This window comes from Lytechinus pictus, chromosome 10 (assembly GCF_037042905.1).
Source record: "Lytechinus pictus isolate F3 Inbred chromosome 10, Lp3.0, whole genome shotgun sequence".
Lineage (NCBI taxonomy): Eukaryota > Metazoa > Echinodermata > Echinoidea > Temnopleuroida > Toxopneustidae > Lytechinus > Lytechinus pictus.
In genome coordinates, this window is record NC_087254.1 from 31,908,321 (window position 1) to 31,924,588 (window position 16,268).

The following is a 16,268-nucleotide window of genomic DNA, read 5'->3' on the forward strand; positions in this document are numbered from 1 at the left end:
CCAGTTTTAGGTGATTTTTTAATGCACTCTTAAATTGACAAAAAAAATTAACGGCTTTTATTTTATCAGGAAGAGCATTCCAAGATTGGATGCCATTAAAATAAAAAGTGTTTCCAATATGTCCTTCACGTTTTGGTAATACGAAATTAAAATTACTATTTCGAGTATCGTACCTATGGATATTTGATACCCGGGTGAAATTATTTGCTATATAATGATCTAATTTATCCGAATAGAATATTTTATGCACGTGGTGTAATACTAATTGTTGTGACCTGTGATCTACATGAAGCAATCCTGCCTTTTCAAGTTCATTATATGACCCGGCTAAGCTAGGCGTTCATAGCGCACACAGCTTTTTAAGGAATTACTTCCTACCGGTACCCATTTACCTCACCTGGGTTGAGTGCAGCACATTGTGGATCAATTTCTTGCCGAAGGAAATTACGCCATGGCTGGGATTCGAACCCACGACCCTCTGTTTCAAAGTTCGAAGACTAATCCACTGGGCCACAACGCTCCACTGATGCAATTATATTTATGTAAATTTGAACTTTAAAGTGGCATCTTCATCAATGGATTATATTCATCTTTGGTACGCAATGGCAAATCCAAACGATAAAATGGGGTTTGATTTTTATGCTCTTCTAAAATTCAACATTACGGAGAGAGGTTTGGCCTAATTTTCCGACATTTGTCAGGTTTGTTCGAATCTCGACTAGTTACGCCTTTTTTAAGTATGCAATACCTTAGATAGTCGAAGTATATCGAGTAAAACATACTGTTCCACTGTAAAGTTTATCCTTTCCCCCTATTCCTTTACCCTGCAGTTTCGAAACACTGGGTATTTACGTGCTGATGTTCTTTCAAACTTTAGTAACACTCGTAAAGGTAGGTCTGTCTTTTTTGTCTACATTTTTCGTAGTCATACTTTTTATCATGACGTAGTCATGATTTTGAGTTAATTGAAATGTCACGGTAGCAGATCTCAATATTAATATACCTTGAATTTTATGAACGTAGAGGTCTGTGAAGAATGCTTCTATGTTTTCACAGTGTACCTCTCTCCTATTTTCGTTTTATTCTGTTACTGCCTCCCCCCCCCCCCTTCCACCCTGCTCAGTTTCTTCTGTTTTTATACTTCCCTGATGGAGAATATTTTTTTTCTTCTATAAGAATTTCTATGATTGTTGATCAGTATCCGCACCCCACTCATTCATTAAAAAAAAAACTGGACGTTTTCAGTCCTTTTAATTTTGATCTTCATGTTAAATGAAAGTTGTAAAACTAAACGGGCATCTGATATATTCCAATTTCCTTTCACGATTATGACAGGCCATGGCAGTATACCTGGGATTGATCATGGCATTCGCCGTATCGTTTACTATGTGCCTTCAAGGAAAAGTGGTAGGTTTTCAAATATATTGATTGTATGATTGCAATTCGTCTTGATAATGAAGATTAGATAATACTAGTTAGTCCATATATGGTCAAATATTTTATGTGACAAAAATATACTAAATCGATAACAAATGTGTTTACGTTTTAGTCGGAAGTTTCAACCAAATGAACAATCCTAACCGAAAATAGAAACATTTATACATTATATTCAAATCATGCTTGTATTATGAACAATTCACTCAGATTGCTTTTAATAATGTTGTTTGCATAATAAGATCTTAGTGTCCCGCACTCTCCTTAAATTCATTTTCACAATAAATAGATAGAACTATGATTCATCCAATATGGAATACATTGCTTTAAAAATATGAGTAGAAAAATACAGTAGAGGACTTAATTCCAAAATAATAAATAGTTAACAATGTGAATATAATCTTTTTAGTATTAAGGAATCTCCAATCAATAGTTTGAAGGTCAAATTCATGTATAGCTTCGCTATAAAACTTAGGCGGATTCTTGTTTAACTGAATGGACACACTTCACAGCATAATGCGAAACTACAATACCATCTTCTACCTAAATATTTCTTACTTTTTTTGTTCCGAAGTTTGGCTTTACCGACGAAAGGCTCTCTGTGATCGCAACCTTCACCATGCTCTTGGGTGAAATCAACAGGGGTGATATTTTCAATCAACGGATCGATCTAGAACCATTTGCCATGCTTACCGAACTCATATTCTGTATCTTCATCTTCTTGATGCCTATGGTTTTAGCGAATCTCACGGTATGTATCCGTTGCCATGGTGATAAAGTGGTACAAGTGCCGGATAAAACGGTGACTTGAATATCTGTATCGAATCGTTATTTTCATGAATAAATAAACCATTCTTTCGAAAATCATCCCTGGTGAATGTAGTTTGACTGATCGCCCATTGAAATAAGCAAAATGATTGGCAATGGGTATTTTCTTTTTGAATTTATTTTTTTGGGGGATTATTGTGACACTGTATGAAATTGTCTCGAATTAGGTCTTGTAAAAAAATAAAACACAATCTCTGCGAAGATTTACAAGCGTAATTTCAGCGCATGGTACGACATTGCTAATATATAGACTTTAAACATTCGTGACATTGCAGTGCCTTTTCTTGGTTAAAGATATGCCTATTTCTTCCAATCGAATTATTTTCTTTCAAATAAATTTATGAACACGGTAAAAGAAAAACTAATACGTTATCGCCCTAAGTATCCAAATCTTTCCTCTAAAGGAAAAAAACAACAAATGTGGATATTCCTGAGAGCTTGAATATATATATATATAATGAGGTGTATATTGGGTTATTTGTCTGTTTCAGATTGGTATTTCTGTTGGAGATATTGATGGGATCAGAAAAGATGCTACTCTAAAAATGATGCAGATGCAGGTGTGTAATAATCATGAAACTATGATAGATTATTTTAATTAGGTTTATAATGTAAAAACAAATGCAGTAACAACATCAACAACACTCAAATAATTTACTCTAGCTTTATAGCAAATCGTCACTCACTGTGAATTATTTCAGTCTTATCCTAAAAGTTTGTATGTGAGTGAGGGGATGTGTTAGTGCACGTGGGGTGCGTTTGTAGGTGATTGTGTTTTGGTGAATGTGTGCATACGCACTTGTCTCAGTTAAAGCGAAATTTTGCTTTATTTATGGATTATTGGATCATTATATTTCATATTAGATATTCATCCCGATAAAGATTTAGGAAAATCAAGTTGAAATAATGATATTGTCTTTGTCGTAGGTTGATAACGTTTGTACTTTGGATCGGAAATTACCTGCAGGAATCCAGCAATATTTCCATGAAGAAAAATATACAGCACGACCAAACACAAAACTGTGGACCTTGTGGAAAGGTGTAAGTTTACACGGCCGTAAAAACGCCCCTTGAAAATTGCATGTGCTTTCCTTCAAATATTTTGTATTACATTGAGGTAATAAACTGAGTTTTCTTGTGACTTTTTTGTCTTGTTTATCGTTTGGAAGAGAAATCATTTCCACTTTGGAGTGATATAAATTTGACAACCCCTATAAAAAAAAAAAACAATGTATATTAGGAGTTCGTATTGGTTTATCATGTTTCCCTTTTATTGTTCTTAATTTCGCAGCTCTGACTTTTTTAAAATGAAATCTCATTGAAAAATTGAAAAGAAATTAATATAGACTATTTTCTCAATAAATATACTCAAGGGTAGAATTAAAAATCTGGTAATCATCTTGTTAATTTTGAAAATATACCTACAGTGCGTCCTAAAAATTTAAATAACCTGGCATTTGCATAGCTGTTTCCATCATATCCTCCCCGTGATTATATTTAAAAAACATATAACAAAACAAAGTTAAAACCTATATAGAATAAATAATCACATTGTAAGTATGTTCAAACCTGGCTTTTTAAATCGCACTAGAAAGTAGAACATTTCTACCTGCTCCCTCCACTTCTCGGTTAATAACTGCTTCAAATTATTGAAAATATATGTATATTGTGTATGGACATAGAGAAAAGACAAATGAATGACATGTTATTATTCCTCATTTCTTTTATCCAGTTCAAGCAAATATTTTTCCTGATCAGTGATGATGACGAACAAGAAGAGACAGCAACACAAGATGAAACGATGGCGGAATTATCAGAACAAAGGACTATGTAAGTAAAATATCTTTTTATCATGATTATTGGGGGAAAAGACAATACTTAGGTCATAAAGTAGCTTAGTGTCTTAATTGAAATTGTATGCATGCAGGTAAGGAAGTGTTTTTATTTAAGTAGGCATACCTATATACCGGAGAGGAGATGGGTTCAGACGAAATGATCTGAGCATTGATAACTTTCCAGTTTGTCTGGTCTCTCAGGTATCAGGAGTACCCGTCAGCATCTGTGATTGATTCGGTGTAATACGTCTTCATTTTAAAGGTCAAGTCCACCCTAGACAAAAGTTAATTTGGAGCAATGGAGAGAAATCACGCACAACATTGATACTTTCATCAAACCGGATGTAAAGCAAAGAAAGATATGACATTTAAGAGTTTCGCTTATTTTTCCCAAAAGAGTTATATGCGCAACTCAGTGACATGTAAATGAGAGAGTCGATGATGTCCCTCAATATTTTTTTTTTTTTTTAATCGTTTGGATTGTACAATATTTCAGTGTTTACATATTTTACAGAAAGAATCAACTGGTATGAACCATAAAATGTTAAAACAATGGTAACGCCATGGATTCAGGGAGGAATAAATATTTTTTCACCGGACATTTTGGAGAAAATTCATATTTCATGTGAGTGACGTCTTAAGTCCCCTCATTTGCAACCGACCAGGATGTGCGTATAACTCTTGTGAAATTAAACGAAACTTTAAAAATATGATAACTCTCTTATTTTACATCCGACTTTGGTGTATTTTTTTGTGTTATGCTTCTTGTATTTTTCTATTTTTTTTCAAATAAACAATTTGTTTTATTGAGTTGCTCTAGATCCCCCGATCTGACATTCATAAACATATTTCAGTGGCTTCCATGGTCTAGAGTACCGGTATACAAACTTTATCTTTAGTCAAGCAAAGTCTGAATATGTTTGGCATTTTACATTTCCAAAAAATCTGCAGCGGCCATTTGCGAAAAGAGTTGCGGTCAAACTTGACTTTCATGTGCGTATTAAGGACTTGCGCTTGAGCACTCAACTTGACTTTCATGCGCGAATTGGAGACTTTCGCTTGAGTACACAACTTGACTTTCATGCACGTATTACGAACTTGAGCTTGAGTACGCAACTTGACTTTCATGCGCGTATTGCGGAATTGAGCTAGGGTACATAACTCTTTCGACAACGCGTCCCCAAACACGTACATTACATGTAATATAGTTGTGATTAAAAAAATGAAACCTTTAAAGGTTCAACAAATTCAATGAATTAGACATTCTGTATATTTTTCATTATTTTTATCAGACTCCGGCTGTTATCAGTGCAGATGAAAAATCACGGGGATATTCTCAGACGTCTCGCTGAAAAGGAAGGAATCGATGTCGCCATCTTGAATAAAACATCTACAGTCAAAATGAGATAGTCAGCTTTGCAAGTTACTATACCGATCCAGTGTAATAGGGTGGAGTTTGCTTGGGTGCAAAAGTATAGAGTTTTGCATAAAAATAAGCGATGGGCATTTACTAGTTGGCCTACTCCCCACCCCAATTAATATATCATCATGCTTAAATGAATGCATAATTTTTGTGACATCATTTTGGTTTTTAACTTCTCCATGATTTGTGTAACCTACCTACCACTCCAAAACCAACAACAGTCGCCCAAAACGATTTTATTTAGATTTTCAATGAAATTGATAAAGTATATCAGCCGAAGCTATAAAATGATGTATGACTTGTCAAGATTCATCTACAATAACCCACACATGTACTTGATTGAATGGACAGGTTTAAAGAATAGAGAAGAAAACAAGGTTTAAAATTCGGGGTTCACTCAAGCATAAAATGTGCATACTGTGCAATCTCTCTGAAAATGGCTTTAAATAATTGTTTTTATTTAACTTATGAAGAAGAGTTACTCCTTGAGAGCTAATTTTCTAAGTATTACTTTTTGAAGACCAAATTGTTCTTTTAGCTATCTACATAGAACTTGGTTTTGGGGTGGATGGTCACATGTATACATGTATATATCTTGATAAATTACATTGCTATGTACCTGTAAACTGAACGGTATGCGGACCGAACACTGTAATTATACATGCACATGGGTTCAGTTCTCATGGTTTCTCTTGTTTTAAGTGTAGGATTCATCATATTTCTTACTTCGTTGACTAATCTATCTGTATTGTTCATACTTTATCCAGTGTTGATTATGTGATTAAATACTATATCGTTCTCGATTTTTCTTTCGTCGTTTTTAATGAGAAAATTAAATTGTGTTTCGGTATTTGATGTGTATGTTAATATGATAAATATAAAAAATAAATGAAAAAATATAAATGAAAATGTGCTGATTTTGTTTTAAAAAAAGTATCCGTGTAGCGCCTTGATTTCCTTGCCGCCAACTTATGGGGAAACCTGATGTTGCGAGGAAAAAACCATTGTAAAAGAGAGATTATTATATTGATTCTAATTACGACGAATAAATTCGTTTAAAAGAAAAAAAATCTTTATTTAAACCTTAAAATAGCTGTATTAGATAATATTCAGAAAATTGATTGATTACACAACGTGTAAACGCAATCCAAATGCCGATTCTGCATCGGCATTTGGTTCAGAACCAAATGCCGATTAAGTGTAAACACGACTGGGTATGTGGTTTAGAAATAAAAAAAATAAAAAAATGAAAGCTTGATATCTGAGCTGAAATACGTTTTGTATATTGACTTCAAAACTTGACATTTTAAGCTCCAAATCAGTAAAATATTGAACAAGATATGTATTATGCGAGCGCGAGGCGCGAGCGAAAATTTTGTAAAGAGGCATGAAAGATTTTTTTAAATTATTTTCTAGGTCTTACCCTCACCTCATTTTATTCACTCGTCTTCCTCCTCTTTCTTTTCCTCCTCTCTTTTTCCCTTCTCCCCCCACTTTTTTTGCCTATAGAAGGGCCCGGGCCCCTCGCCCCTGGAACCGCCTATGGATGGGGAGCAAGTCAGCTACATAACCTAAAAGATAACGCCTTTTTTTCTCAATCGAACAGTGATATAAACGATCAAAAATTCTGATTTTGTTACATTTTTCAATATTTAATATTTTTTCTTTTCATTCCTCCAGTGTTCCTTTAAATATAAGAAGATGCCCAGACCAATACTCTATTAATCCATTTGAATAAGCTACATAACAAGGAATGCAAATCCATTGATTAATTCGTTCGGGCAAGCCGAGAGCGAAAACAAAATACGTCTTGACGTAAGAATGCTACACACCCGTTGCAAGGTATTGTGATTGGTCAGAAAGTATTTGGTATAACCATGCCAACAACAAAGTATGTTTCACTGATTGAGGGAGCATTTCACGAAACAAATATAATCAGTGTTTGTTACAAGCAACTAAAATCCATGCACCCCATTGGCTCAGAGCCAAATTGTCATTGAAAATCATTGACTATTTGTTTTATGAAATACCACCCCCACCCCCCTCCCATGATGACCAGTGAAATTGCAGGTGATCAGAATATTTCGACCTCAAACACATCTTTTGGTAGCGTTGTCTATTCATTCAAATGACCGTCTTACTCAATTCAAATTTATTTATCCGACTGAACAAAAAAGTGCATGGACGACGCAACGTTGGTATGGTGCTGAATGGGGGGATAACCGCAGAGATTTTTATCAATTGTTTGACAAAACACACAGGGGGAAATATATTGAAAAGCCTGCGATAAAATTAATATATTATTCAAAAAGGCTACTTTTCGAAATTTTATGTAAAGTTACTGAAATATGATATAAAAATAGTATATTGATACTGATGAAACACCAACGTCGTTCTGACAGGGGTCAGTGCTTTCGCTCTCTCTTCCTAATGGATCGGGGGTGGGGGAGATCCGGCCCTCAAAATAGAAGGAAATTATGTAATTCTTAAATATCTGTGATATCTCCTTTCTGGGAGATAATTAGCTTTTTTCGTGCCCCTCTCCCATTTATGAAATGCAATACCAGCCCTGTTCGCGATTCCGTGTAAAGGGATGGCATACCATGCTTAACTGTTGTTACGTCGGATGGTCTGAACATGGACTATAGTACAGTAGGTCCATGTCGGAATGAACACCTTTTGTACTGCACCGCCGACTTGCAAGTTTGTACTGCACCGCCGATTTTGCAAGACGGCATGATCTGAATGCGAAGGTATGTATTCATCCGCGCTGTTACAGCTTATATCAGCTCAACTGGTCTAGTAGGTCTGGATGAGGGCTACAATTCCACGTTTATCAGTCCCGTCCTACAAAGAGGTTAGTTTATTATTTGAATCTTTTATATTATTAGGCATGTAGTGATTTTTTTTGGGAGGGGTGTTACTTGACACAACAAATTTTGTTAATATAAAGCACTTGTTCACTGCAACCACCCTGCAATATTCGCAGAAAAACATTATTCGCAGAATGCGACATGCATCATGCCGAGAGCATCCAAAGCACGATGTAACTTTTCTAACGCATAACTGAATAAACATAGTTTATCGGTTGAACAAATCACATTAACAGGATGCTGTTACAGACGCAACAGAAAACATTGTTCATTCATTGACCTCATCTCGTCTTAATTTCGGCAATGTGCATTTATCTTATCTACCTCAATCCTAAATTACTCGTTTACAAAAACTACAGAATTCTGCTGCTCGTATAAAGACCGTTCATAACAAATTTACCCGTATCACGCCTGTTCTTTAATCTTTACATTGGTTGCCCATGAGCATGATGAGTGAACGCGTCAAATTCAAAATCATTTTACTGGTATATCACTCAGTTAATGGCTCTGCTCCACAGTACAACAGGAGCCGCGGAAGCGGGGGGCTTCAGCCCCCCTCCCCCACTTTTTTTCCAAAACCGTGTACAAAAACGTAAAAATTACCATATAGGATTGGGATTTTTTGCATGGTCAGCCCCCCCCCCCCCCCACACACACACTTTTGGCTCAGCCCCCCACTTTGAAAACCGTTCCGCGGCCCCTATACAACACTGCTCTTATTAACAGCTACACACAATCTAGGCTATACACTCCAGTGACTCAGGTCCTCTTACAGTTCCAAAATGAAAGACAAGGTGGGGGGGAGAGCGGCCCTCATACTATGGAATTCCCACCCACGAGAGATCCGGGATAGCAAGTGTGTCGAAACATTTAAGATCACGCTAAAAACTTAACCTCTATAAACTCATTTTATCAATGATGATTTGTTATTTTGTTTTGCTCCCCCTTTTACTTGTGTGCCTTGAGCACCTCTTACGAGATGGATATGGCACCTAATAAATTGCATTTATTATTGTTATTATTATCAAAATGGTCAGAGTCCGAGCGTTGCAGCCCTCTACGTACGTTGAGTTTATCTTACATTGACGATGATTAAAATAATGATGACACCAACAACACTAATTGTTAGATTTATTATTTCAAACAGATATTTGTAGGGCGCTTCCTACGGCTGTTTCAAAGCGCACAAATGTGCTGACTACATACAGCAAGTCTATAAACAGTTAAACTGTATAAATGAAATCCGAATATCCAAATCAGCAATTTTTTGTAGGGCCTACAAAGATTTCACTGTATCAATTACATGCCGATCGGGATCCGTAACACCACACTTCAAAACGCCTGCATAGTTGTCCTAACCAGTCAGTCCGCAAGCCCCTGTGTTAATGAGCAAATGAGCAAGATTTATCCAAGTCCTCACGTGGCTGAATTCATGTCCCTGCAAAATCTCGTGAATTGTGAGACTTTCTTTCTCAAAGAATTTAACCACTTTTTCCTTGAGTAATATTGATTATTTTTGTACCATGGGCAAGAGTAAATGTTACCCTTTTATATTGGTCATTTCTTTTGAATGAAATATTTTGCTAAATAAGTGAATTCTTTACCTGAAAAGATGCATCAAACAGAATTTTCTTCCTCTGTTTTCACTTGCAAATTGTGCAACATTTTGTGTTTTAGGCACCAACATTATTTATATCATCAGAAAGCTCAAACTCTGTACTTTCTTACAATGTCACTCTTGATATGTGGCATCTTTTAGATGGGTCAGCAGCCAGTTATTTCCATCAAGATGCAAGACGAGATTTCTGAAATTTCTGAGTAACATAAAATCCAGAGTTCTGATTGGCTGAATACTGTTTTCAAAACAAACAGGCGCGGGTAATTTGAAGAGATTACCACATGGTGAGTGTGACCTTGCAGAGGCCCAGTGTGGGGATCATTGGAATTTGCGTGGGTGTGTGGTCTATGACCAATCAGAGCGCAGTATTCTTGTTTTTGAGCTGCAAAATGTACTTGGCCTATGAAAAGCTGGCTGCTGACCCATCTAAAATACATCTTCTTATAAAAATTATATCATATTAAAGCTTAGATCTTCAGCTTTATCATGATTTAAAAATCATTTGTGCCTAAACAGAAATTAAGTGTAAAAATAACAACTTTTGTTGCATGAAAAAAAATATTTTGTTTCATGTTTTAGATCAAAAGTTTTTCCTATATTACAACATTCTTTTAAGAATCCAAACACATGACCTAAAAGAATGATTCTTCTTCTTTACAAAAATACCAAAAACATGAAATTTTGTCGATATTTAGAGCAGCAGTGGCCGAATAAAAAGAGGTGTTTTGGTTCGCACCAAGCTCATTAACTATGCAAAAACCCTCTTGTCATGAATATCACTTGGATAAAAGTATCACTTGGATAAAAGAAGCTACTTTTTCAGGGCTTGCGGACTGACTGTAACCCCCACATCTCGGCGGGCATCGCAATTTACCTCCCAGAACTGCAAAGACACAAGAAAATGATACATTGAAGTGTTGAGGAAACAAATGAAATTACTGTTGCCAAGGGAGAATGAGCTTAAGCGGGGTTATTAGATAGCGGCTCGACATGAGCGAGGCTATGTACCCCTTATTACGCATATTTTTTTCAGGGTTGGGGCAAGACACATAAAAAAAACGTAGAAACTCGAAAGCGAGGGAGCGAGGCGAGTAAGTTTATCATGGAGGACGCTTTTGCTTTTCCTACAGTAAAAATTCCGTTCACACTTTTGGTGAATTTTCGTGAAGATTTTCAGATGAAAACATGTAAGTTTTCAAAATTTCTCGGGGGAGGGGGCAACTCCCTCTTGCAGTGTACGGCTATGCTGAAGAAATTGTATTTGATTTTATTTTTTTGTTTTAACTCTGAATTTCTCTCTTTTCTTTTACATGAATTAAATCATTTTGGGGTATTCCAAAAGGCCTCGTATTAAAAAAGCTCCGGGGGATCTGCCCCCACCCTTAATCCTTGCAAAGGGGCCCCATGCTGTGTGGTTCCGCTCGCTTTGCTCGCCCCACATAGTGGAAGACATTTTTCCGATAACAAACGGGGCATTTTAAAACCTGTATAAAGGCTTGTGTCGAACAAAACCTTGTAATCTACAAAACTCGAGGATACAAGTTTTCTGCAAACTGTTATAGGCTGGTTTTGAAAATAGATTTTTTCTGTCGTTGTCACAGTCCTCAAATATTATATGACGTCAAGGTTTACCAGGGGAATTGAATTACAGTACATAGATTTAGTAAAAACCGACTCTTAGCTTCAATATGCAAATTAGGAATTATGATTTTGTATAACTCGAGGAAGAAAATTGTATTCACAATGATATTCAGAGATTAAATGTGTAAACTCTCAACTCTTGGACGTTTGTATTGCAATTCTTTCAATTTGTTCTCCTTTTTGCCAAGATTTCTTGCTTTACAGAAAAGAAAAACTGTAATAGACAATGACCTGGGAGAAACAAGTGGGTCTGTCTCAATATAGCTTATTGAGAAGAGATAATATATAAAACAAAAAAATGGGAAATATAAAAATATATATATCTACCTTCCTCACTGGCCCCCCTTAATGAGAAAAGCCACCGCAGCAGTCCTGTTTGAGACTGCTGAGCATCCTCGTTATCGGCGATGACCACCTCAACCACCATACCGACGACGGCGACACAGAGTAGGATGATGAACAAATGTCTTGAAATCATCCTGTATAACATTATGATATCGGAAAGAGAGCTCATCTTTAAAACCCGCGGGTAAAGGGCCAATGTGTTATGTTCCCCGGACTTCGAAACCAGAGCAAAAGGTTTGGATTCGAAACCCAGCCAGTGTGTATTTCCTTCAAGAAATTGATCTACATTATACTCCACTCCACCGAAGTGTGTTAAATGGGTAAATAAGCGATATACACAACAAGTGAGTCTTCAGCACACAATAGCAAAAAAAAAACAGAATTCCAAATATTTTACAAATAATTTTTCTCCCAAAATCAGAACATTTATTTCAAATAAAACGCACTTGTATTTGGAATGCTCCACATCGTAGCCCTTCTGGGGCATACACATCCACATGATCTATTAATGTATTAAAGGCCTTGGGAGCGTTTCATCAATATTTTCATCCGACAAGTTGTCAGATCTGACATCTTTCCATGATTTTGAGAAAATGGGACTTGTCGGATAAAACGTCCGACGAGTCCTTTCATGAAATGCCCCCCAGGTCACACCGCCCGAGCGTTGTTGGAGCGGTCGTGGAGCGGTAGGGAGAGCAGGCGCGGATCCAGGAGGGGGCCGAGCCGGCCCCGGCCCCCTATTTTTGGCAACCTGCAGAAAAAAGTGTACTCTTAACTTGATAGAAACGATGAAAAACAGAAAGAAAAGTAAAAAAGGGGTATTATACCCATGATGTGTAATTTACAGCCTCGTAACGGCCGGCCCGACCCGAAAGGAAATAAGAAAAAGGTGAGGGGAAGAATTGGAAAATTGAATTTATATTAAAAAATTTCGCTCGCGCTTCGCGCTCGCATTGCCTGTGTAATCAACCTCATTCAAGAGGATTAATGGCACTTAATATATCCAGTTCTGAAATCAATTTGCAAATAATATTTTAACTCGCACATCAAGTTTTCATTATTTTGTTTGATTTACACAAATTGTTAATATATATAACAATTTTCAGCTCGCGCTTTGCACTCGCATTGTTTGATTTGTGAGATACCTATCATCTTTGGAAATTCTTACCACAATTTCTCAAAGTGCCCGTTTATCATGTCAGTAAAAATTTAAGCTCGTGCTTCGCGCTCGCATTTAATTGTTTGAGACACAGCTTGTTCTTTATTTAAATAAAAGCGTGCTTAGACTGTCCAGTATTTAGGTCGGAATATCAAAGATTTTGAGCTCGCTCTTCGCACACTCATTATTTAATTGGTAATACTTGTATCCTCTTCATTAATCACTAAAAAACAGTCCTAATTGAGTCCCTTTTCACGTTGATATATTAAAATTTCGGCTCGCGCTTCGCGATCGCATTGTTTAGTTGGATTCTTATCTTTGTTCATGATTATAAAATCTGCTCAGGCAGGTCTAAGGACATAAAATATCAAAGAATTTGAGCTCGCGCTTCGCGCTCGCATATTAAGACCACATGAGATACCTTATCTTGTTTATAACAATAAAAACTAAAACTTCAGTTTTAAGTTAGGACTACCGCCTGAAAAACCAAAAAAAAAAATTCGGCCCCCCCCTATTGGCGAAAGCTGGATCCACCCCTGGAGAGGGGGTCGAATTTCGACAACGCTCGTCACCGCTCACAAAATTGGGGAAAAAACAAAAAAACATGGGCGTTGCCTTAGCGGTGCACCGCTGAAGCCAGCGTAGCTTTAGCGTTGGTTTAACGGTGGCGAGCGTTGGATTAGCGGTGACTCGAGCGTTGATAGAGCGGAGTTCTGCACATGCGGGCGTCGCACAGTGGGCCAGAATGAGTTCAAGATTTCTGTGTTGGCCTAGCGGACCCAAGCGTTCACGAACTTTTCTCTAGCGGTGCCAAACTTTGACTGGGCATTGTTAGAGCGGTAGTCAACTTTGCTGGAGCGGAAAATTGCCCGCTCCTCACCGCTCGCAATATTTTGAGCAGCTCAAAACTTTCGGAGCGGTAGGAGGGACCATTAGCGGTGGCCGAGCGTATTCGGCGTTGCCTTAACGGAGGCCAACTTTGGTTACACGGTGGTGAACGGTAGCGAGCGGTGATGATTTTTTCTCTCCGCTCCACGACCGCTCCAACAACGCTCGGGCGGTGTGACCAGGCCTTTAGATAAAGACCTTTTAGGAGATTAAGCTCGATTTTAAAGCTGCAGCAGCGACATATGTTGTGTTTTGATAACTGCCAATACTTGCCGTGCGTACTAGATGAATGTATTCTTTCTCATTTGATACACATTTTCATTAAAACGTACAGTATAGAACGAAAAATCAAAGTATGTTCAACAATATCGTTAGCCAAAAAAGTATCCAACAATCTAATGTCCTACCATTCATTAAAATACTCATACATGGACCGTTTTCATAAACCTCAATAAGTCTAGTAATCACCTAACTGTACTCTGTGGCCAATGTAAATTTGTAACTAGATCTAGACTTATTCTAGTTTTATGAATAATGGCCCAGGTATTTTTGTTCTCACCTGAAATACTCAAACAACGACAAGATCTTTAGTAAAAGTTGATCGCAGAGTGCATACGAGTGCCTGACTTAGACACAAACAACCGTGGTCACTCTATAGTACTGAATGAACAATTCCGTGTACTACTCAGTGGAATATCGCTTTTTACAGCAGTTGATGGTTGACCTGGATTGAATGAAGTGCCCTCACGCTCCTTCTCGATTTCATCAAAGAAAAGAAGTTGTGTTTACCTAGCTTACCGATCCGATTTCATGATCCTACGATAACAATTAGAAAGAATGGACTTTCCATTGTATGGATGATGACGAAAATTGTTACCTTGACTTTTGCACCGTCATGATAAGTCAAAAAGTGGGACACACTCCTTGGTCCCGTTTAATAGAATTGTTATAATAACAGATGCATCAATTCTATATAAAAAATTACTATTGTCCAATTATTTTGAATGCTTTCAGTAGCTTTAAACTATTTATGCAAATTTGTTATTGTGACGGGTTTCAGACACCGACCCCTGATATTTTTCTAATAAGCATGTCACGAAAATTCTAGTTTAGGTTTATTGAAGAGATTACAATTTTCTCAGAAAATTTGAACTTATTTTGCCACTGCATTGATTATTTACTCATACGCTTAAAAAAATCATAGAACATTGATGATATGCAGCGCTTAGAACCATTATACAGTGCGTTTAAAAAAGTTTACACTTAAAAAAAATCTTGTAAAAGTATACATTTGTAATATCCTGAAGATTTTTCCACATTTTAACATTGGTACAGATCCATTTAAGCAAATGACGATATAACTGCCGAAAAATATTTCCGCTTGAGTGAGCACCACTTACTTTTGTAAAGTTAGTGAAAAAATATTTGCGTAGAACTTAGTAGACCTTAATCATGAAGAACACGTTGAATTTAGCTAGTGAAATTGATTTAAAGAGATCTTTCACCCTTTTTTAAACTGGTTTCCTTGCCCAAAACACTTCGAAGAGTGCATTGCGCGCCACCCCACTCCCCCACTCACAGATGCCATCGTGACGATATTTGCTTTACACTGAGCTGTGATTTACATGAAATGGCTTAGGCTTGAATTTTCATTTTATTAATCATTGTCAAGCTTGGAAAAAAGTGTGGAGAAACAAGCATTAAGTGAAAAATTAAATGTAAACCCACTTTAAATGATAAAAACTTAGTGAAAAAATGCTGGAGATGTCTAATATAAACTTTTGTTAGGATCCAGTTGTCCTCAGATCCAGCTGGCACAAAAAGGGTAACGAATGTGCTTACTAAGTGTTGAAATTTAAATTTGGGTGGCAAAATTGTTACAAAATGCTTGAATGTATCCGTTTTATTTCAATTGACTAAAAGTGCAAGGAAAATGTATGAGAAATGTTACGCAGGGTAAGTTTGATTTCGCCCTTTCCCCTTGACACAGCGTGAAAACGAGCATTTCTGCGCAGATATCTGCGAGCTTTACAAAAATGGACAGTGCTCACCCAAGTGTAACATTTTGTCAAAACTTTTACTTTCATTGGATAGATGAGACCCAAACCCACCCACATTTTGTATATTTTATTAATTCCTAGGGTTTTTAAAGTGTAAACTTTTTTTTTTTTAATAATTTTTGCCAAAGTTATAATTGGATTCAATTGTCCATTAATCAACATTT

General features: G+C 36.8%; 1 protein-coding gene and 1 long non-coding RNA gene across 2 annotated transcripts in view; one reads left to right on the forward strand and one right to left on the reverse strand.

Moving 5' to 3' along the window:
* The window catches only part of LOC129270494 (transient receptor potential cation channel subfamily A member 1-like), a 32,923-nt gene extending 26,600 nt beyond the window's left edge, over positions 1–6,323 (forward strand). Inside the window, exons 21-27 of the mRNA XM_064105834.1 lie at positions 831–891; positions 1,336–1,407; positions 2,009–2,185; positions 2,754–2,822; positions 3,190–3,303; positions 3,995–4,092; positions 5,390–6,323. Of these exons, the coding sequence (XP_063961904.1) occupies positions 831–891; positions 1,336–1,407; positions 2,009–2,185; positions 2,754–2,822; positions 3,190–3,303; positions 3,995–4,092; positions 5,390–5,507 (709 nt within the window). The 3' untranslated portion in view covers positions 5,508–6,323. The remainder of the gene's footprint in view (positions 1–830; positions 892–1,335; positions 1,408–2,008; positions 2,186–2,753; positions 2,823–3,189; positions 3,304–3,994; positions 4,093–5,389) is intronic.
* Positions 6,324–9,046: 2,723 nt separating this feature from the next.
* LOC135155740 (uncharacterized) lies at positions 9,047–14,861 on the reverse strand. Its single transcript, XR_010294919.1, has 3 exons — positions 14,604–14,861; positions 11,980–12,131; positions 9,047–10,894 (listed from the first exon to the last, which is right to left on the reverse strand). It is a non-coding gene; the product is annotated as an uncharacterized LOC135155740 (long non-coding RNA).
* Between the last annotated feature and the right edge of the window lie 1,407 nt (positions 14,862–16,268).